The sequence below is a fragment of the Marmota monax genome, unplaced genomic scaffold, assembly GCF_021218885.2.
Source record: "Marmota monax isolate L192 unplaced genomic scaffold, Marmota_monax_Labrador192_F-V1.1 WCK01_AAM20220418_F8-fsc00076, whole genome shotgun sequence".
NCBI lineage: Eukaryota > Metazoa > Chordata > Mammalia > Rodentia > Sciuridae > Marmota > Marmota monax.
Window position 1 is genome coordinate 3,320,726 of NW_026692843.1, and position 23,038 is coordinate 3,343,763.

General features: G+C 43.1%; 2 protein-coding genes across 10 annotated transcripts in view; one reads left to right on the top strand and one right to left on the bottom strand.

The window, feature by feature from the left end:
• Nucleotides 1-1,629, top strand: part of Fank1 (fibronectin type III and ankyrin repeat domains 1) — a 79,910-nt gene extending 78,281 nt beyond the window's left edge. For all 9 annotated transcript variants that reach the window (XM_046448886.2, XM_046448890.2, XM_058580738.1 and 6 more), the window contains 4 exons: nucleotides 332-475; nucleotides 1,057-1,134; nucleotides 1,245-1,289; nucleotides 1,396-1,629. In XM_046448886.2, coding sequence (XP_046304842.1) covers nucleotides 332-475; nucleotides 1,057-1,134; nucleotides 1,245-1,289; nucleotides 1,396-1,458 — 330 coding nt within the window. In that variant the 3' untranslated portion in view covers nucleotides 1,459-1,629. The remainder of the gene's footprint in view (nucleotides 1-331; nucleotides 476-1,056; nucleotides 1,135-1,244; nucleotides 1,290-1,395) is intronic.
• A 3,708-nt stretch (nucleotides 1,630-5,337) lies between these two features.
• The window catches only part of Adam12 (ADAM metallopeptidase domain 12), a 326,149-nt gene continuing 308,448 nt past the window's right edge, over nucleotides 5,338-23,038 (bottom strand). Inside the window, exons 22-23 of the mRNA XM_046448791.2 lie at nucleotides 11,870-11,997; nucleotides 5,338-10,108 (exon numbers count right to left, since the gene is read on the bottom strand). Of these exons, the coding sequence (XP_046304747.1) occupies nucleotides 10,048-10,108; nucleotides 11,870-11,997 (189 nt within the window). The 3' untranslated portion in view covers nucleotides 5,338-10,047. The remainder of the gene's footprint in view (nucleotides 10,109-11,869; nucleotides 11,998-23,038) is intronic.

The window sequence follows — 23,038 nt, forward strand, 5'->3', positions numbered from 1 at the left end:
AGAAGGAAGGTCCGCTTGCCCCGACTCCCCCGACTTAGTGGCAGCCTGTCAAGACTCGGTACAGGTTCACTGGACTGCATTCACCTGATTCTCACCTAGGTGCAGTGAGAAGATGCAGAAGAATCACATTAGGGGGTCCCCCCCTCAGCAGACCCCCTAAGGTGATTCTAACACATCTATCTTATCACTGCGCCTGGGTGAGGATTGGGCGAGAACCTGCACCCAGCCTGGACAGGCTGCCCGCTAAGTCGGGGGAGCCGGGGCAAGCGGACCTTCCTTCTGTGAGTTGGAGAAGCAGCCAGTCTGAGGCAGCTCTTCATCTGGCCCACAGGTGGACGTTGTGGACACTGGTTCAGGGTGGACGCCGCTCATGAGAGTCTCTGTGGTGTCGGGCAGCCAGAAGGTGGCCTCGCTCCTCATTGAGGCTGGGGCTGATGTGAATGTGAGAGACAAAGATGGGAAGACACCGCTCATGGTACGCCTTTCCCCCGAAGGCCAGAGCTTTTCTACGATTGGACATTCTTGTGAGTTTGGTGGCTCATTCCTAGGCCCTGGGTTTGGTTGCGTGTGCTCCTGCCAGCCAGCCTTTTAATAAAGGTATGAGGGGGTCACTTTTTTTTTTTTTTTAACTATGAGGTCTCATTATATTGCTTTGGCTGACCTTAAACTCCTGGGCCCAGCGATCCTGCTGCACAGCTGGAACTATAGACACGCACGGCTATGCCTGGCACTGTGTCGTTTCTGTTGTCTTTCAACAAATCCTCCTTTAAGGATTGTCAACCTTGGTCCCTAGGGCCACAGTAGGATCAAAACAGATGGTTTCCTGTGCTGGCCTGGTCTTCCCAGTGTCATTTCAGTGGGGAGAGGGAGGTGGCCCTTCCCTCATCCTAGCAGTTGTGATGCCCTAGATGGAGCAGGACACAGGTCTGGCAGGCTGGTGACCCAGCCAGCTCTGCCCTCCTTAGCTGCTGGGCCCTGAGTTTGCCCGTGCACCCTTCCTGTGGCCTGCACCCCCGGGGAGGGGAGTGGACCTCATGCAGCACTGCTGTCTTTCAGGTGGCCGTATTAAATAATCACGAGCAGTTGGTTGAGTTACTTCTTGACAAAGGGGCAGATGCAAGTGTGAAAAATGAGGTAAATAATCTCTATTGAAAGATCTTCCTTGGGGAAGAAAGAAATATATAAACATATGTATATATACTTATGTATATTCTAATATATATTTTTATTGTCTCCTCTTTCAGTTTGGCAAAGGGGTCCTAGAAATGGCCAGAGTGTTTGACAGACAGGTGGGGATGCCCTTCTGCCCAGCAAGGCTAATTTTGTAGTGCTTTCCAAATCACAAAACCCACCAAAAGTTTGGAGGACATTCACTTGCTTGTCTTGTTTTTCTAGAATGTAGTCTCCTTATTAGAAGAAAGGAAAAAAAAGCTGCCTCGGAAGTCCTCTGTCCACTGATCAGAGCACCAGCTGCCTGAGAAATTCAAGCAAAATAAAACAAAAAATGACTGTTGAACTGGACGTGATATTCTGCGTCCTTGAGGGCTGTATATTTATTTAGTTGAAGACTCGCAGTATTTTTTTGTAACAGACGGCTATTCCCACATTGAAATACATCTTTTTACCTAAGCACGCGCACATGTGTTCTCATCATTGGGCGTCTATAGAGCAGGCTGTTTTCTTGCACTTGTGCTTTGGAGTTAGACGTGAAACAAAATATTTATGCACTGGAGCTACATAAACATGCACGGGGCCTCCTGGCTTCTGGCCTGCAGCTGTCCTCAGAGCCACTGCAGGCCCCTGGCGTGCTCTCCCTCATGTGTTTTCTGTTATCCACCCCCCACCCCCCCTGGGCCGCACTGCCAGGCTGCGTCCCCCTGTGCAGTGGTGCTCCTCCTTAGAGTCCAGGAGTCTTCTCTTCGGCTCTTGGCCTCACATCAAAGCTCGAGGTGCTTATCTCAAGACTCTGGTCCTGTCCTGCTTATGGTGAATGGTCCAGGTCAGTCTTTGCAGAATGGACCTGTCTGTGCGTGTGTGTCTGCACACGCTGAAGCTCTGATAAGGAAAACCCCAGCTGCCGGATCTGATGACTTTGCTGAAATGTGGAGCAGTGTACTGAATTTAGTCTTGAAAGCAGAAAGCTTTTGAAGCTGAGGGCGCAGTTTGTAGACAGTTGGGGTGACTGCAAAAGGACTGCTGGTTGGAAGCTTAAGACAAACTTGGTGGAGCTTTCACTCAGCAAAGATGTTAGATGGCATACCATATGCATTTCTCCTCCTCAGAGACAAACTAGTTAACTTGGCCTCTGAGTAGACCAGCTGCAAAGGTCTGCACAGGAGTGAGATTTTTCTGGATAATGGAGAGACCAGTTAAAAGGTCATTAGAGCTCCAAAACTTTTTTTTAATTAATTTATTTTTTATTAGCTACATATGACAGTACAGTGATCTTGACAATTCATACATTTGAATCAAATGGGGTATAATTTCTTATTTTTCTGACTGTACAGGTTGCAGAATCACATTGGTCATACACTCACCTGTACACATACAGCATTAATAAGTGTATTTTATTCTGCCCTTCCAAAACTTTTGAGAAGGGGCATAGAGAAAAAACATGATTAATTTTTTTTATTGGTTGTTCAAAACATTACAAAGCTCTTGACATATATTTCATACATTTGATTCAAGTGGGTTATGAACTCCCATTTTTACCCCATATACAGATTGCACAATCACATCGGTTACACATCCATGTTTTTACATATTGCCATACTAGTGACTATTGTATTCTGCTATCTTTCCTATCCTCTACTATCCCCCCTCCCCTCCCCTCCCATCTTCTATCTCTACCCCATCTACTGTAATTCATTTCCCTCCCTTGATTTTTTTTCCCTTTCCCCTCACATCCTCTTATAAAACATGATTAATTTTATTGATGCTAGCAATTTTCAGCTCTGTTCCATATAGTTTATGGAACATTCACCTTAAGTTGATTCATTGGCGTTTTACCTTTTGTACAAATGCGTATCTCTCTATATTTGCTAGATTTGATTTTAAAACCTAAAAATTAGAGCATCTTCACACTTTGTAAAGCCTTCCTCTCCCTTTTCCAGGGTCATTGTCCACGTCCCCCTTGATTTCATGCTTTGGTCTGTTGTAGGTTGCGTTTGCTAACCAGGCATGCTCGGCACATTCCTTCTGGCTGACACCAAGCTTGGCAACGTCTTGCACCCTCTGGGCTAGATTTCAAACCATCCTCACACCAATGAGACTGTCTCGTTGGTTATGGCGGGCTGTTGGGTTCTATGAGCTTATGTGCTATGTCTATTTGCTCGTTCTCTTCTTTTTGCTTAATGATATTTGAAGGTGGTTAATAGCCTGTTTTAATTTTCCCTAGGAGCAACTCATGGTTTTATTCTTTTTCTATTGTATAAATTCATTTCTTCTGTTTTTTGTTTTGTTGTTATCAGGGATTAAACCCAGGGGCTCTTAACCACCGAGTCACATCCCTATCCCTTTTTATATTTTATTTAGAGACAGGGCCTCATTTTGAGTTGCTTAGGACCTCACTAAGTTGCTGAAGCTGGCTTTGAACTAGCGATCCTCCTGCCTCTGCTTTCTGAGTTGCTGGAATAACAGGCGTGTGCCACTGTGCCTGTTAATAACAAGCATTTTGCAGTTCTGGCTTTTGTTATTTGTTACTGTGTTGGTGCTGGGGAGGGGACCCAGGGCCTTGTGTGTGGTGGGCCAGCACTCTACCCCTGAGCTACATTTCCACCTTCTTCTGTTCCCCTCACCCCCCGGAGGCTTATTTTGTTGTCCCTTTTATAACTTTTTTGTTAGACATTAAGTTCATTCATTTTCATCTTTTTTGCTTAGTAATACATATTTAAGGTCTGTGAATTTTCCCTAAGCACTGTTTGTTTTATTACTGTGAGAATTTTTTTTCTAAGCCTTCTTGATCCAAAGATTCAATTGTGAGTGTTTTAGTCGGCTTTTGTGAAGCTGTGACCAAAAGAAACCTGGCAAGAACAACTTCGAGGAGAAAAAGTTTATTTTGGCTCATGGCTTTAGAGGTTCAGCCTATGGTTGGCCAACTCTATAGCTCTGGGGCCTGAGGTGAGCAGAAAATGGTGGCAGAAGGGTGTGGCAGACAAAGCAGTTCAGGGAATGACAACCAGGAAGCGGAGAGAGCTCTGCTCTCCAGAAACAAAACAAACTCCAAAGTCACGCCCCCAGGGACCCACCTCCTCCAGCTACACCCCACCTGCCTACAGTTGCACCCCAGTTAATCCCTATCAGTGGATTAATCCACCATTAGGTTATGGCTTTCATAATCTAATATTTTCACCTTAACATTCTTGCATTGTCTCACACATGTGCTTTTGGAAGACGCCACATATTTAAACCATTATAGAGTACTTACTAAATACAAGTTTCCTGGGCCCATCTTGGGCTCACTGGATTGGGATGTCCCAGGAAAGGGACACCCACAATGGTGTGGGCGAACAGGCACCATTCTCCTATGGGTAAGGGAACTTAACACGTATCACAGATGAGTTCTTATAGTGCAAGGATTTTTGAGAAACATACCCAGACCATGTGCTATTTCAAATGTTCTAATTCGTTTTCTTCTAGATAATCTGTAATTCACTTTTGACTAAAGAATCATTACATTTCTAGGACACAGCATTATTTTTTTTGAGGATTTCTTTCTCCTTTCTCCCCCCGAGGCACTTGGAATAAAGTTCTATTCTGTGTGTTTGGAGTATCCCATCCCATAAACTTATTCCCTAGATTTGAGGTCATCCTTGTACTTATTGTGTCTAGTTTGTTGTGAGTGGAGAGTGGTAAGAATAAAGACCTTTTGTTCTTGTTACCATTTTGAATATGTGTTTTCTGCAGTTTTCTTTATGAAGTTGGGTGCTATTTTTATAATTTATAAGTATTTATCCATCAAATTTAGATTTTCATTGCCTGTTTGTTTGGTATGTCTCTACTGCTACTTTTTGAATTTATCTCTTACCTGAATAAGGTAAGTTTTAAAATGTTCTTCGATGGGTTATGAATTAATGTTATTCAAATAATCAGTTTCCCCCCACTTACCAATGATGAGGGTGAACAGGCACCATTCTCCTCATCTGCCCAGTCCCTGATGATTGGCAGATGCACCCCTTGCTTATCACCCACCCCACCTACTAGCTGTTCTTAATTTCTTGTGCATTGCTCCAAAATGTCTTTATGCACTTATAAACAAATGAGAGTATAGATACATTTTTTTCTACTTGAGTTCTTCCCTCCATTTTCATAATATCCTCAATAACGAACAAGACACTCTTTATATTTACCTGTTTATCATTTATTGGATATAATATTCTTAACAATGACTTTTTTATTGAAATAGCAAGTTGTGTTTACCTGTAGATCCCCAATATGAGAAACGTTTACAAAAGCAACAGAATGTAACATAAAAAGGTACGTGAACAAATTAGCAAACCAAAGCATTATAAATGGTTGAAGCACTACAGAATGACTGTGCTGGTTTATGTAGCTGTAACTCTAATCTGTACTGTGCTAAACAGCCTGTGGTCAAGTTAAAGAATGGCCTTTCAGTTGCCACATGCCTTCAGACACAGGCTTCCTGACCACCTGCCAATTTGACCCTATAGAAGGAGCTAAGGAGCCGCTCGCTAGTTCTGCTCCCACCTGTCCTGCCTTGGAATCTTAGGGGTTGTTGTCTTTCTAACTTGTTTTTCCTGTGGCTGCCCTATGAAGGGACCTACTTATGACTATGAACACAAAAAAGGGATTCTGCTTTTTTGAAAACTAAAATGATCACATTATATTTATTCTTTTGTTTGAATTTAAATATGCTAAATTGACTAAAAAGTTTTCTTTGGGAGTTACAGAGAACATAGAACATACTTCTTGAAGATGATGTTGAAAATCAGGGTGAGTTACAGGGCCTTCAGCCTGGGGAAACTGAAGCACTTTGAGAAGTCCTTTGTTCAATCTTCTGGCTATCACTCTCCATTACCAAGGATTTTAACAGGCTCGATGCAGTATTTCTTTTAGTTTTTCTCATATGAAACAGGTTTATGATGACTGGATTTGAAGCTTCCAGTACTGTCCCAGAAGTAAAAAGGCGGGGGGGTTCCTCTACAGGAGGCAGGGAAGAGGCACATGCTCATGTGGGTAAATGGCTTATGAAAATAATCTTCACTGTACAGAAATGGTTCTGAGCATGCGGCTCACAAATCTTAGTGTTACGTATTTCACTATTGGAATTTTCAAACAAGTTTAAAAGTAATACCTGTCGATGGGAACTTTGGAGTGAGTCAGAGAATTTTGCATGCATAGCTAAATTGATTTTCTATGGCCAACTGCCCCTTCTCATTAGAACAAGACATGGGACGGGAGGTCACTGTGATTGATGTGCTTGCAGGAGGGACTCTGCAGGGGTCTTGGGTGCTGGCGGGGTTGCTCTGAGCTGTGATTCTGGAGAATGTTGGGCTTTGGATGTCCAGTAGGTGGACCCCATGGGGCTGCCATGCACTGCAACAGATGCCACTCTGGCTGATCTGAAGTAGTGACTTCACTGCCGGGATTGGAGGGCCATTAACACTGAGTTTGGCCGAAGTTAGGCACTTGTCTGGTGACAAGGAAAGGCAAACAGATTTGAGCTTCTGGCTTACTGTGTCCAGGTGAGAGGATGCTGATGAGACATGGGGAGTAACTGGCAGCATGGGGATGGCTTCTGGTATGGGTATGGAGGAGAGAAGATGATACCTGTAGTGTCCCCACCAGTCAGTCACTGTGTGTGTGTGAGACTTCCAGCCTGAGTTACTTCTGGGAGGGCTGGTGGAACATTCATCTGGGTCACTTGCATGTGGCTAGAGCCATTGTGAGAGCAGTGAGGAGGGTTCTGTAGAGTAAGTCTGCCCGGACTCTAGCAAAGCTTAAGAATGAAATGGGTCTCACTAGGAGAGTCTGCAAGAGATCAGGGTGCATGAGGACAGTCTGGCCCAGCTTCCCTTGGCTGGGAGTGCTTGGTAAGCATCAGTGGAGGGGCTGGAGGAGGCACAGGCATTACAGTGGGGGTCAGCACCATGGGGGATCTCTAATCTCTGACGCAGATCAGAGTCTTAGCAATTTTAGGGAATGTGCTGATTGGTTAGAGAACAAGGCCTGAGAATTCCGGATGAAGTTAAAAAGGCATAATAATGTCCCCTTGGAGACTAGTCAGGAATATTTATTCCCATATAGTTTAATTTGTTGCTTTGCAGTCTCTCTGGTGTCATCTATATGTGTACGCTGGGGAAGTCCCACTGGGACAATGGACAACACTAGGCATTGTTTCTCTTGGTTGCCACAGTCTGGTTCAATGTATTGGGAAAACAAGAACATTTTAGCAGATAAATGGAATGCCTGGAAGGTTGGCCATGCACCTCTCCGTGGAGTGGGGCCCTGTAACCTGCAGCCCTGGCTGGATGTAGGAAGAAAGGTGAGTAGCCTTCCAGCCTGCTTTTGAGTTTAGGCACTGAACTTTCTCAGTAATGGTTTTATAAAACTCACAATAACTGTTATTTGTCCCTGTGAAGTATTTTAGAAATATTAAAGAATAGTCATATTGCCACTAAAATAGAAGTACTGATTTTTGTTCCCATTGTTTATAAAAAGTGAGAGAAAACCCTTCCCACCAAGAAAAAAACAACCCTAGTTATTGGTTCCTAAGTTACATTAAAATGGAAGTTATTGCTAAATATGCTTTATTTGATAAATATTGAATTTTGAAAGTATTCCTTTAATAATATTATCTGTGTATTATAAGGCTTAAATATATTCTTATTCAGAAATAATTTGCATGGCTCTATAAAAGCAATTAGTATTGAGATAAAATTGTGTCATCAGCCATAACCACAAAGTGGCCATTGATGACATGGCAGAAGATCAGTTTTAACCTCCTTTAATACCAAACTCTTCCTGGTTCTCTGGAACAAAAGCACAGTCATTACAGTTCAGAAAGAACAAAAACAGAAAAGGCAGTTCCCATCCTCCCTGCTCCGTGCAGTAGGAGGAGGGTGAAAGTGCCGGAGCTGAGGCGTGGGCGAGAAGGCAGCAATGTCCACACCAGGAAATTCTGTAAACTTTTCAATAGTGTGTGTTTTGGCCTTGACACAATTACTAAATGTAACATCAGTTAGTTACAATAATCCTGTATGTATCTCATCCACAGTAATATCATCTAACATGGCTTTACTTTTTAAAGAAAATAATTGCATCTGTTTATTAAAACATATGCATGCTGCAAGAGTTGGAATGTCTTTGAGTTGGGTTACCTTTTGTGTGTTTGTGACATTTATTTATTCATAGTCATGAATACCACGTTGCCTAGATATATGGGGAGAACATTGGCACAGTTAAATGTAGTTTCGTTTTCTGGAAGGCAAACCAAGATTCCTGGTATGTATTTTTCTTTCTGCTTCAAGGCATAGGAAAACCATTGAAATGACCCTAAAAGAAGTCTCATCATGAAACACTCAGTGAATTACGGAACTGCTGTCAATTGCCTTCTAATGTGAAAACTAGTCATTCATGATCTCACAGAAGACAGTGAGGGCCAGAATGGCATTTTTGCCTTATCTGAGTATTTTTCATGCTATTAGATCCAGGCATCTTAAACATCCTAGGAAATGAGACACTGGGAGAGTGAAATGTTTGGAGGGGCTGCTTGCCCCAGCTGGCCTTTGGTGAAAATACAGGGTTAGGAAATTGGTTTTCTGATCATACCTTGTGATGCTCTACAGGTAGGTTGCAAATGTTTAAGATTCCAGCTGCCTAGCTGAGAAAATAGGGTGCCCTAGAGAGAACTTCATGGTCACTTGTGGTTCTTTGTCCACTACGTACTAATAAGGCAGCCCAGACAGTCTGTGCCAATGAGCAAGGCATTCCATTTAGTAGTTGTTTCTGCCTAATTTTTAATAAGTTGAACCTTGCAGTAAAAGGAGATTTTTATCTAAAGAATTGATTGACTAGATCTGGTTACTAGTTCACATCTGAAAAGAATTATGGTCCCATGGAAAGCCTCATCTATCTGTCTGAACACAGGGTCATCATATTACAGTTGAGAAGACAAGGTGGTAATTTGCTTAGCTCCAAACAGCACAGGGAGATGGTGGTTTGCAGTGCTGGGGCGGTGGCCTTCTTGTAGAAACACCACCGTTCCCAATCTAAATAATGTGCTGATGCCAGAACTGCATAAAGAGCAGCCAGAGAAAGAAGTTCTTGATGTTTCTATAAAGAAAACCTTGAGCAATCCTGCAGACTTCTTCCTTGTTTGCTTTCCAAAGGGACCCATGGCGGCTCAGCTCAAGGTCAAGTTTCTGCCTGGCCTAGTGTTCCAGGCTCTGTCCTGGTGTGGCCACACCTCAAAATTCCTGTCTGCAACCCAGGTTCTCTCCAAAGCTTCCTGGCCCCAAACCAGGTCATTCACTGCTCCAAAGTCCAGCTGCTAGGGGCTTGTCAGCGTGTAGGCACCGAGGGCCTCACTGAAGGCCCAGTGCAGCCCTGGCCTGGGCTAGGAGTTTCAGAAAAATCACTCAAGGTTCTACCAGGGGTCCTGAGTTGTGTCTGGTACCATTAACACAGCCGTGGGGAATTAGCAACTGCTTTCTAATAAAGCCTGATCAGAAAGTAAACATCTGGTCCAGAATCCCATCAAGCAGGATATTTCAAGTTCACTAAAATATTAAAAGCACAACAAGCCTTCCTTCCATGGAAAACTCAGTGATGGTAAAAATGCCTAGTACAGTGCACTGCACTGCAATAAACATTCTGCATAAATTAATAATTTACAAGTACCTGAGCGAATACACAGAGCACCATAGCACAGCACCGACGGCAGTAGCTCAAAGTTCTTGAAATAATGGTGTTTTAAACATATTAAAAAAAAATTCTAAAAGTTGGTACAAAAAGTCACTCCACGTGGAGTTGAAAGATAGTGCAAACTTCTGTCTTCACTGTTGAACGAAGGTGTCAGCTTGCTCCTCACTGAGGATAGGCGCTGTGGGTGGGTCTGGGCACGTGGTGTGGATACTTAGGAGCAGGTCTGAATTAAAAGCAGTGAAGAGGAGAAAGCAAAGTTGTAGTTAGAGGTCTTGAACAGTTTCTGCAGACATGGAAATCTGGGGTGGGAGAAGTCTTTTCCTACACTCCTAGGCCAAATCCCATCTGGAGGTCTAGAGACACTCTTGCTTTTGGCAGGAGTGTCAGATCCCATCAGGGACCTTTCTAGAGCTTCAGAATTCCCAGTGGTTTACAACAGATGCCACCAGAGGAGCCCTCTCCAATGATACCCCCTCTCACACTCCAGTTGATTCTGGAACAGCACCGTCCAACAGAAAAAAAAGGGTGAGAGCCACTTAGGTAATGTTTGCTTTTTTCATGTGCCTACTAGAAAAGAAATAAATGAAATTTATTATTAAAATTAGTTTAACTCAATAGATGTAGAGTATCATTTCAAAACAGGTCATAAAGTTGAGAGAATTGGCATTTTAGAGGAACTAAGACTTCAACATTCAGCATGTGTTTACACTGACAGCAGAGTTTGACTTTTGACCAGTCACAAATGCCCAGTGTCTACTGGGTTGAACAGAGCAACAGATAACCAGAGCAAAAGTAAGGCACATGGGATCCCTCCAAAATTAATGTGCAGGGCTGGGGTTGTGGCTCAGTGGAAGAGCGCTTGCCTGCATGTGAGAGGCACTGGGTTCAATTCTCAGCACCACGTATAAATAAAAGAAAGGTCTATTGACAACTAAAAAAAATTTTTTTAAAACAATGTGCAGGACAAGATTAAATAGGCTTGCCTTGCTCTCAGTGACAACAGAGGCAAGACAGTCCACTGCTTGAGGGCATTTAAATGAGGAGCTTTTCCTTCATCAAGTCCATGTAAAGTAGTATATTTTACTTTAAACAGAATAAGGAAAGTAACTTTAAGATCAACATATAAACCACAATGAAATAACTAGGATGCTATGCAATCTTCCTGTGTTTCTGCAGTTGGGAATTGCACTGACCCTTTGACCGGCTTTATCTCTGAGATTTATTAGGCAACTATTTCTTCCACAGGCCAAAAATTCTTCCCAAGAGCTGTAATGAAATCACTAGTGTGTCCTCCCCTCTGGAGAGAGGAATTACTGAGCACAGGGCCCAGCCAACAGTACCATTGGTTCTTTTGAGCTTGAAAAGCAAGCGTCCTGCCAAGGGGCACACAGAGGAGCCCTGGGCCTCTTTGTGCTGGTCAGCGTTGGACAACTCGCCAGGGGCTGGGGGAGCCACACTGCAGTGTTTGACCATTTCCTTGGTGTAAATGCTCCCACTGTGGCTGATTCCAAGCCACCATCATCTTGTCACCAAACATGGAAGAGCTACGAGGGACCACCATGTCGTCAGATGTCTGCAACCCCAGTGGCGCAATTAGAGCAAAGGCAGTAAAAAAGAAGTGGAAGGGAGGTTCTCAGAGTTCACTGCCTGTGCTTTCCATTGAGTTTATACAAACATTCAACGGTAAGTTTATATAATCTTAACAGTGACCTGGTTTAACACCTACCTTGCAAAATTTCAGCACATTTAATAGCCGTCACCAACCAGCTTGAGCCAGGCTCCAAGTGCTGAGGTCCCTGGCCCTCCTGAAAGTGCCCTGGCGATGCCTGCTTTGGTGACTCATGCTGACTGCTGCCTATTTTTGTAACCATTTCCTACCATTCCCAGTTGGTTGGACTACAGGAAGCATGGCCTTGCCCAGCCTTAGTTGCTTTAGCTGGCTTCCCCCATTTGATGGGGAGAGAGAGAGAGAGAGACCCCCTACCTGGTAGGTGCAGGGCGGAGCCCTGGCTCCTGCTGTCCTGGGTTTCTGGAGGCATTGGTGAGCCGAGTTGTCCTGCTCAGAGGATCAGCAGGCAGAGGCTTCTGAGGAGGGTTGGGCTTCCGAATGCCCTGCAATAAACATAAGATTACATGGGGTCCCTCAGCTCCATGACCAGACATGGACTTCAGGAGTGTCAGAGGCCCTAGGAAAGTGGGTTTTGAGAATGGCAAGTTGCTGTGTGTGGGTTTCATTTGTGGACTACAATCCTCTCACCTTTGCTAGTCTTCTCACCAGAATTTTCTCTAACATTTAAAAGATGTCTCACAGACTCATGTAGTTACAAACATTCCAACATGGGTCCTCTGGTTCCATGGTACTCGCAAGCCTTGGGCATTAGTTGATGTTGGGGTTCTCTGCCAGTGCTCCCCAGGGGATGCACACTTGCCTGTGCCTTCAGGTGGCTCTTTGATTTATAAAAGCCCCAAATGAGAAGCTGGTGGAAGTGTTTCAGGCATCTCACTGATCCCTTCATGGCTTCAGAATGACATCATAGGACTGGCTCCACTCTGGCTGGGCTGAGTCAGGATGACCCTCTTTGCCCCTCCACACAAGCTCAGTACCACGTGCCAGTCTGGACTGCTTGGTGCCATGGCCTGGAGTTCTTCCTCCCACATACTTTTGGTGTTGTTCATAAAACTGATGTAGTAGTTTGAGGGACAAGTAAAGCTCTCTGAGGAAGCTGAGGGGAGGTAAGCCTTGACCAGGGGCTAGTGCCTTCAGCTAGAGGTGGCAGGCAGAGCATGAACTTGGGGCTGTCTTACAGAGGGTTTTAGCTGAAGACCAGTGCAAATCCCTCAACCTCTGAATCGGAATTTCTTCCTCTGGAAAATGGGAGGAAACAAGACCTATTGCTGAGCATAGTTGTGAGCACTGAATCATAGGAAGTTCCCAACACAAAGACAGTACTATCAGCATTCCCTCATGCCACAACTTTTAAAAAGCTTAATGGAAATATGAGAAGAGCAATGGAAAAAGTATAATAGCAAAACCTCAAGTCGTGTCTTTTCATGGGGCTCCACCCTTGGCCACCCCCGGGAGGGAGTGGGTCAGTAAGTACCATATGCAACTCCCCCCCCCCCCCCTGGGGTCCAGGGAGCTGGGAGATATCAAGGTAGAGTCTGCTTTGGGCCTTGGACCACTCGTGAATGCATAGACGTTCTATAGGAAATGGTGCTGGGACCTTCAGAGAGAAAACAGTCTAACAAAAAGATCTAGTGCACTGGGAAGTTGGGGCTGGAGGATGGGTTGATCCCAGCCTGGGCAACATGGAAGACACTGTCTCAAAAAACAAAAACCAAAATTAAAGGAATAAGATTATGGCATTTGCAGGTAAATGGATGGAACTGAAGGATATCATGTTAAGTGAATTAAGTCAATCCCCTCAAACCAAAGGCTAAATGTTTTCTCTGATAATTGGATGCTGATCCATATTTATCCATGAATAAAGGCATGGGGGAACTTTGAATTGAACAGAGGTCAGTGAGAGGAGGGGAAGGGGCATGGGTGTAGGTAAGATGGTGGAATGAGATGGGCATCATTACCCTTGGTATGTTTGCATGAATGGCATGTACAACCAGAGAAATGAAAGTTGTGGTCCATTTTTGCACAATGAATCAAAATGCATTCTGCTGGCATATATAACTAGTTAGAACAATTAAAAAAAATCAACCAAACAAAAAACCCACTCCAATCCAAATAACAAAGCACTATCACAGGACTCATCCAGGAACTCTAAAATGACTTGGCAAGATGATGACAGTTCAGAGGTACTCAGCTCTAACCTGCTGTCCCATGAGATCGAACCAAATCAACAGGTGTGCATTGAGGTAGTGGTGGGGGGTTCATAGGAAAGTGCTAGAATATAGCTGTAGGTGATTCCCCAAATATTGGATTTTAGAAGAGAGTACACTGACACCGGGATGGGCCCTGTGCTGGGAGGAAGACACCCTTCAGCAGGCTGAAGAGTCCCAGTGACAACAGAGTCCAGGACAATAGAGTTTGCCACCTGGCAAACATGAGACCTGGGAGCTGCACAGTGGGCTGTTGCAGGAGAAGAGGTCCCCAGCGTTTCCACCAAGTTCATATGGTGCTGTAACAGGGAGCCATCTTCAGAAGGTCTCATGGAATGGACTTAACTGCTTGGGAGGGAGGTAAGAAGTCCCTGTATTTTTTTTACGTATCTTGGACCTAACAGCCTCTTCTTTTCACTGGCTCTGTGGTTGCCAACACTGAGAGTCAGTTTAGGTCCAGGGAAGTGACTGTGATAAAGATCTTTGGAGAATTCTAGACAGTGGGAATTGTGGCCCATGAGGCACAGGGGAGCAGAAGGCATTTCCATTTAAAATTGGTGAGTTGGCCTCCGTGAAACCAGGTGTGTTAAGATTCACAAAGGGGTTGGGTCTGGGAGCGCTGTGGCTAGGATTGGCAGAGTCTTGGTTCCCACAACATCCCACCTGGTGCAGATCCCACTGATGTGGTCACTTCTTCCATGCTCAGAAGCATTCAGTGGACACACTGCAATGGCTTGGACATTAGTTATGCCCTGAGCACACTGAGTCTTTGAGTCAAGGGTGTGCAAATCCCATCAGTCTCCAGGCTTGGTGTGTGAGAGGGGCTAGCAGGAGGCTCCTACTGTCACCAAGCCCCATCCCTGGGTACAAAGACAAAAGCCTTGAGAATGGGATTTAGCCCTTTTATGGATAACCTTACAAGGGCAAGAGGGGGGAGCTCACCTACAGACCCCTAACTGGTTTGGACAGTGTAGGCTGGAACTGAGAAGGGGCATTCCACACTGCGACAGCCTGACCCACCACCCCGCCTCCATGCCTGGCGGATTCCAAATTGAGGTCCCAGAAAGAAGGGTCTACATTTTAAATACCTCAGCAAGGATAAATATTTGACTTTTTCTCTTGTTTTCCTTTACTATTCTTTTCTTTCATACTTTATACTTTTAACATTAATTTTTAAAATTCTTTTTCTCTTCTTTCCTTCCCGCTTTTCAAAAAAAATTGATCTATTTTCATTAATGCCTAACAGTTTAGTCCGTTCTATATTATTGCTGCCCTTCCCTCACTATGTTAGTGGTGGTGTAGATGTTGTTTTTAAGAGGTTTTTAAGTTGTTGCTGGTGGTGGTTTTATCCTCTCAAAGTGGGGCTGAGGATTGAATCCAGTACTTTGAAAATGTTGGTATACCCCAGCCTCGTTGAAAGAAATTGTAACTCACTCTATCCAAGACCTTGTCCTGCTCAAACCTCAACTTAAAAAGGGGGTGGGGCGTGAGACTTCAGTTGATGTCCCAACCCCAAAGTAGGGCAATCCTGAAGATCCACTACAGGACCATTCACCCCCTTAGAAATAACACAACTGTCATGCCACCTCAGGACAGGCCCTCACCTAGGCTGCTCCCAGACCCTAGCAGACAGCACAGTGCTGACAAATCTGGAGGCGTAACTAAGAGTGTACCCACTATATACCACGGTCTGTGTCATACCTGCCTGAACCAGCAGCGGGATCCCACTCACTGGAGTCCAACAGAGAAAGGTGGTCCCTCAGGTTCTGACACAGTCACAATTCACCAAGCACAGCCTAAAAAGCCACAGGCAACCTACAAAAACCTACAATGCAAAGTCCATTTGGAATTAAGCTCAACACTGCACAATAAGCCAACAGCCCAGGGCACATCATCAAGAAAAAGCTGCTGAGAGCCTCCCATAATAGTGACACTTGCATCCTACCAGACTTGCAAAAGTCAGCAACGAAACACAAAAACCAGGAGAAAAACAAGGCAACACGGCTCCTAACTGAGCGTGGGTACTGAGGAGGATGTAAGGCCAAAGAACTAAAAAACTGTTAAGATGATCAATGAATTTAAAGAAGATATGAATAAACAGCTGGAGGGAACTAAGGAAGACAATGGATATGAAGAGCAATTCAATAGAGAGATTCTAACAAAGAGCCAACCAGACTATCTTGGAAATGAAAAGTCCAATAAGTCAAAAAATTCAGTTGAAAGCTCACTGATAGACTAGTCAACAGAAGAAAGACTATCAGGACTTGAAGACAAGGTGGATGAGCAAGCACTTTGAGACAGTAATAAAAAGAAAAGTATGAACAGAACACACAAGATCTCTAGGACCGCATTGAAAGACTGAATTTACAACCCATGAGTTTAGAGGAGAAAGTGGAACTACAGGGGAATGTCATCAAAACCTCAGTGAAGTAATGACAAAACATTTCCCAGATCTTGGGATTGATATGGACATCCAGGAGCTGTGGTCATTCAGAACCACCAATGGACATGACCAGAAAAGCACCTCTCCATGACATATAATAAGCTGCCAAAAATGTAGAATGACAAAGAATATCAAAGACTACGAGAGAGAAGCTTCGATTCATGTATAAAAACAGAACTATCAGAATAACACATATCTCAGCAGGAGGACATGGAATGGTATATTTCAAGATCTGGAATAAAACAACTGTCAACGTAGGCTCCTATCTCCAGTAAAGTTACACTTCAGAAGGGAGGAAGAAATAAAGACCTTTCAACATGAGCATCTGACTGAGAGAACTGTGACCACTAAACCAGAATTGCAGAAGATAGACAAACATAAGGGCATGGAAAATTATAAATCTCACTTGAAGAATAATTAAGCAAGTGAGGAATAGGGAAGAAAATATGTATTTCAGCAAACCACTAAGATGGGGCTGGGGTTGTGGCTTAGCGGTAGAGTGCTTACCTAGCACGAATGAAGCCCTGGGTTCCATCCTCAGCACCACATAATAAATAAATAAAAAACAACACCCACTAAGACAAATAAGAGAAACAATTCTCAAAACAACAAAAATAAAAACAATGAAATGGCAGGATTTTGTGATTTCTTTAAGAACCAACTCTGAATGTAATGGTCTCAATTCTCCAATTAAAAGGTGCAGAGCAGTTGGTTGGATGAAAAAAACCTATTTTTAAGAAATTCATCTCACTGGCAAAATGATACATATTAAGAGTAAAAGGATAGAGAATCATATTCTAATCAAATGGAATCCAAGAGCAGGCAGGAGGAGCTATACTTGTATCCAACAAAATACACTTCAAGCCAAAATTGGTCAGAAGAGACAAAAATTGTCACTACATATTGATAAAGGGAATAATCCATCAAGAGAGATACTTATTGTAATGTATACGCACCGAATGTGAGAGGACACAATTTTTTTTTTTTTTTTGTAGTGGGGATTGAACCCAGGAGTACTTAACCACTGAGCTACATACCTAGCCCATTTAAAATACATTCTTTTTGACACAGGGTCTTGCTGAGTTTCTAAGTGCCTCACTAATCTGCTGAGGTGGGCTTTGAACTTGCAATCCTCCTGCCTCAGCCCTCTGAGTTTCTTGGATCACAGGTGTGTGCCACTGAGCCTGGTGGGAAGACCCAATTTTATAAAACAGACCCCAATGAAATAAAAGTTGGGTGACTTTAATACTTTCACCAAAAGATGGATGTATTTTGTTGTTTGGAAAATCTGAGTTAAATGACACTATAGGTCAAAATGAACTTAACCGAGATCTACAGAATATTCCATATAACAACCCTGCTACATTCTCTCCATTAGCACATATAACCTTATCCCAAATCGATCACATTTCAGGCCATAAGGCCAATATTAACAAATACAAATACATTGAAATAATTCCTTGCATCTCATCAGATTATAATGGAATGAAATTAGAAACCAGCACCAAGAGAAAACTGCAGGAAATGTGCAAATATACGGAGATTGAACACTCCTGAATGAGCAGTGGGTCACTGAAGAAATCGGGGGAAATTAAGAAATTCCTAGAATCAAATGAAAACACAACCTACCAGAATCTATGGGACACAGCAAAGGCAGTTATAGGGGGAAAACTTACAGCTGTAAGTGCCTACAGTAGAAAACAGATCTCAAAGAGCTAACTTAGTGGCCTAAAAAATAAGAACAAAGAAAATTCAAAATCAACAGGAGGAAAAATACATACCAGAACAGTAGTAAATGAAGTAGAATAATAAAAGAATCAGTGGAAACAGAGTGGGTTTGCTTAAGAAATAGACAAAATTGATGACCCTTTAGCCAAACTAATCAAAAGAAAGAGAAGACCCAAATTAATAAAGTTAGGGATGAAAAGGGAACCATGGAAATCCAGAGGATCATTAGGGGCTCTGTTGAATAATTATGTGGCATTAAGTTGGAAGAAATGGGCACAATTTTAGCTACATATATCCTACCACTGATGAACCAGGAGCATGTAAAGGGCCTAATGGGACACAGCCCCGGGAGTGTGCAGCAGTAACAAAGAGCTCCCAGCAAAGCAAGGCTGGGCTGGGCTGGAGTCACAGCTGAGCTTACCAGACTCTTAACACCAATGCTCCTCAAACCACCAAACAAAGTAGAAGGGGAAGGAACTCCTCTAAAGTCATTGTGGAGCTAATATTACTTTGATATCAATACATGCCAAGGACACAACAACTGTAGACCAATATTTTTGATGTACAAAAACACAAAGAACACTTGCAAATTGAATTCAGCATTGCATTCAAAAGAACATTCACCATAGTCAAGTTGGTCTCATTCTAGGGAAGGAAGATGGGTTCAATGTGTGCAAATACATCACATTTAGAACCAAGAATAAAAATCACAAGATTATCTTTATAGATGCAGAATAATTCTTCAATAAGATTCAACATCATGATAAAAACCCTGAATAAGCTAGGTATAGAAGGATCACACCTCAACATAATAAAGGTTATGTATGTCAAAAGCATTTCCAGCATCATACTGAATAGGGAAAACCTGAAAGCATTTCCTCTAAAATCGGGAATGAGATAAGGGTATTTTCACTCTCACCACTTCTACTCAATGTAGTATCAGAAACTTTATCCAGAGCTGTCAGGTTAAGTAAAAGAGCAGGTAAACAAAAAGGAAAGGGGAGAGTCCAAATGCCCCTGTGTGCAGATGGTAGGATTCTATATGAGAAAACCTTGGAGTCCACCAAAATTCTCTTTGTATCTGCTACTTTGCTGAATTTACTTACAAAGTCAATACGCAAAATCATCAGCTTTCTTATACATCAACAATGAACTCACAGAGAAAGGAAGCATCAAAACAATCCCCTGCACAATAGCCTCATAAAAAAAAAAAAAAACAAAAAAAACCTACAAAGACCTAACCAAGGAGGTAAGAGACCTCTACAGTGAAAATTATAAAACACTGAAAAAAGAATTCAAGACACCAGAAGATGGCAAGGCATCCCATGGAATGGAATGGGAGAATTAATATTGTAGATCAATTGCATTGATCTACAGATCATGCAATCCTATCAAAATACCAAAGTCATTCTGTATAGAAAAACAGCAAAAACAATCTAAAAGAAATTCCTAAATCTCTATGGAAGCACGAGAGACCCTGAGTCTCCAAAGTCATCCTAAGCAAATGCTGGTGGCAACATAGTGCCCAATTTCAATTTATAGTGAGCCACTGTAGCAAAACCAGCATGGTATTAACATAGAAATAGACATGTAGACCAATGGAATGGAATAAAGAACCCAGGAACACACCCACGCATCTACAACTCTGGGATTCTCCACAAAGATGTCAAAAACATGTGAGAGAAAAGACAGCCCCTTCAGTGTCCACCTTAGAAGACTGAAACCAGATTCCTTTCACCCCGTAAGAAAACCAACTGAAAACAGTGATCAAAGACCTAAATGTAAGATCTAAGTCTTTGAAATTATTAGAGGAAAACATAGGAGAAACACTTCATGATACAGGCACAGGCAACAATTTCCTGAACAGGCTCTAATAGCTTAGGAAATAATAGCAGGAACGGACAAAGGGAATTGAGTAAATTAAAAAGTGAACGGTAATCGATAGAATGAGGGGACAACCCACAGAATGGGATAAAATCTATGCCAGCTATTCATCTGGCAGGGTTAATATGCAGAATATATAATTGAACTCAAAAAATTCAACAACAAAACAGCAATCCAATTAACAAACAGGCAAAAGAGTTTAAAGAGACATTTTTCAAAACAGGTATAAACAGCAATAAATATGTGAATGAAATACTCCACATCTTCAGCCACAGGGAAATGCATGTCTAGTTACATTGAGATTCTATCTTACCCTAGTCAGAATAGCTATTATCAAGAACACAAAAAAATTAAAAACGCAGAAATAGGGATCCTATACACCATTGCGGGGAATACTAATTAGCACAGCCACTGTGGAAAATAGTATGGAGGTTCTTTACAGAACAAAAAAACGACACTGCCTTGCCACACAGCTACCCCGCTCCTGGTTATATATCTGAAGGAACCAAACGCAGCACACCACAGGGACACTTCCGTGTTCACTGCAGCACTGTTCACACCAGCCAGGTTCTGGAACTGGCCTAGATGCCCATTCGCAGATGAATGAATAGAGAAAATACGGTGTATCCACACCACGGAGTATTGTTCAGCCGTAAGGAGAAGGACGCCATGTCATTTGCAGGAAAATGTTAAACAAAATCAGTCAGACTCAGGCAGACAAGTAGCACATACTTTCTCTCATATGTGAAACTAAGGGAGGAAGGAATAAAAGGACCCCATTGAAGAAAAAGAGGGCGTATTAGGTGAGGACCAGGGGAGGAGGGAAGAGGAGAGGAGGGGAGATGGATCATACACATGTGTGAAACTGTCACAGGGAAACCCATTGTTCTGTGCAATTGATAAGCACTAATAATTATAATAAAATGACTTTAAAACAGTTGAGTTGAATATCCCATAATACTTATCACCACTAAAATGATCTTTCTCCAGCCCTAGAGCTCAATTGGAAAATGCAACAATAGGGCACATTGGGCTAAGAAAGAGCCACTGCACAAGGGATAGATTTACAAGTAACATTTCTACATTAGACTTCATTACAGGAAATACAGGCTCGAGCATACAGAGCCAATTCCTTAGCTAGGGATGAAGCCCTGTATGGCCTCTGAGCATGGGCTGCATATCTGTTCAACCAGGCTGCATTCACTAGTTCCAGAGGATGTGCAGTTCCCTTGTCGGCAGGGAGTAGATGATGACTGTCCATTCTTCAGGTTGACCCGAGGACCGAGTTAGGAAGCTGTCTGCCCATTTACTCTAAGGAGTAAGTGCCAGTTGCTTGGCTGCTCTGCAGCTAATGGATGGGTGGACTTACCTTCCAGAAGCACCATAAACTACTAAAAAACCTTGGGTAATGAACTAAGGCTACAAATCCAGCTCCTTTCCTGTAGCGGAAAACTAGGAGCAAGATATCAGTGTTTATTACAAAAATGAATGTGCACACTCATAAAATTAAAGGGCTTTAGGGATTAAATAACTCATTACTAAATGCTACGAGTTTTGCTGCTAAGTATGACAAAGTATCTAGTCTTGGCAGTAAAGATAATGTCAGCTTTTCATTGCAGTTGGAGGAAAAGTGAGGTAATATTACATAATGTATCATAATATATTTGGATTTATCATAAAATGGAAGATAATTAGGTTGGCTATTCATTCAGGTTTGTTGGGACATCCCCAATTTATGCTGATGGGCCTTTTTAATTATTAATCATCATCTTAGATGTATTCCTTGCTCTAGAGGAAAAAGGACATGGTCACCATAGCTACAAAAGCCCAAGCAGCTAGATGCTGATAGAAAGCTCTGACTCTGGATCTGGGGATGGCACAGGCTGCCATTTGCTCCTTCTCACCACAGCCAGGACATGGTCTAAAGAAGCAGAAAACAGGTTGCGTGCAAAGGTGGTGCCTGGGCAAGATGCTGGCTTCCTGCCAGTCCTAATGGGACATGATGCCATGGAAGAGTAAGCAGTTTTGGTCGGGAAGATGGCCCTTATTTTTCAGATGTCAGGCATGGAGAAGAACCTGGGACAGGAAGCCCCTGCTACACATGCTGTGACCTGGTGTCACTTTTCATGCTGCTTTCACAAAGCCTGAACCTGGGCTTTCCTGGGGCAGCCCAGTCCAGCCCCCGGGCTTGTGGCAGGGAGCTGAGAAAGGGCTCCAGGCCACTCATGCTGATAAATATTTCTTTAGATCTGTTTTCATTTTAAACAAGGAAACCTCACTCCTCTGCCCTCTCAACTCCCAGACACTGAGAAAAGTCCAGGGACACTGTTAGATAGTTTGGTCCAACACGTTCTGTTCATGTTCTAGCAACAGCGACATATTTCAGATGTTTTAGACATTTACAAATGGACATTTTAAAATCCTTGACCATCATTCTAAGGAATTCTCAACTCCTGTCAGCCTCCATCTGATAAGAACTAACACGACCTGTCACCAGAGATCTCTACAGGAAGACCGGATGTCATCACCAGAAAACACCACATAGGGCCTGCATGGTGTCAGCACATCTCACGTATGTGTTCAGCTATCTTTGGCTGAGAGAAAGAGAGAGATACAGACAGACAGACTGGAGGGGGTAAAGGAAAAAAAAAAACTGGGATTATGGGTAAAGAACAGAAGAATAGAAATGTTGTAAGCCATACCAGTGTAGGCATTATAGAACTAACCCAAGTTGAGTGGGGAGAGGGTCTTCCATATCCAGTAATATGGGAGGCTGGTTATTGTGACCCATCCTTTCTCTGAAAACCATGCAATTGTTGGATAAGATATACTATTTTAATTTTTTTAAAAGCATCAATAGCTACAAGATAGCCAGAGCACACAGTGTTATCAGGTCAAAACCTAAGCAGAAGTGGCAGCCAGTGGAGGTAAATGAACATGGAAGCTGGAGGCATCTGTCAAATTGGGAAACTGAGTTTTGGTTTTGATACCTTTTCACAATGAGGAATATGGGAATCAAGGTCAGGACCTTTGAGCAGACACCAAGGGCCTGGTTTATGGACATCATTGTCTCCTGACCCTTCTCCAATAAAGCTAGGCTCTGCCAGGGGACCTCAGCTTAGGAGTTTCCTAGAAGTAAATGAATCCTACTGTGTATCCCCAGGGACTGCAAGGAGAAGTCCCTTGGTGCTGGGCAGACTATGCGAGGAAAATAAACCTGTAACCCCGTATCATCCTTGAGCTCTAGAAGCTGAAACTGCATCA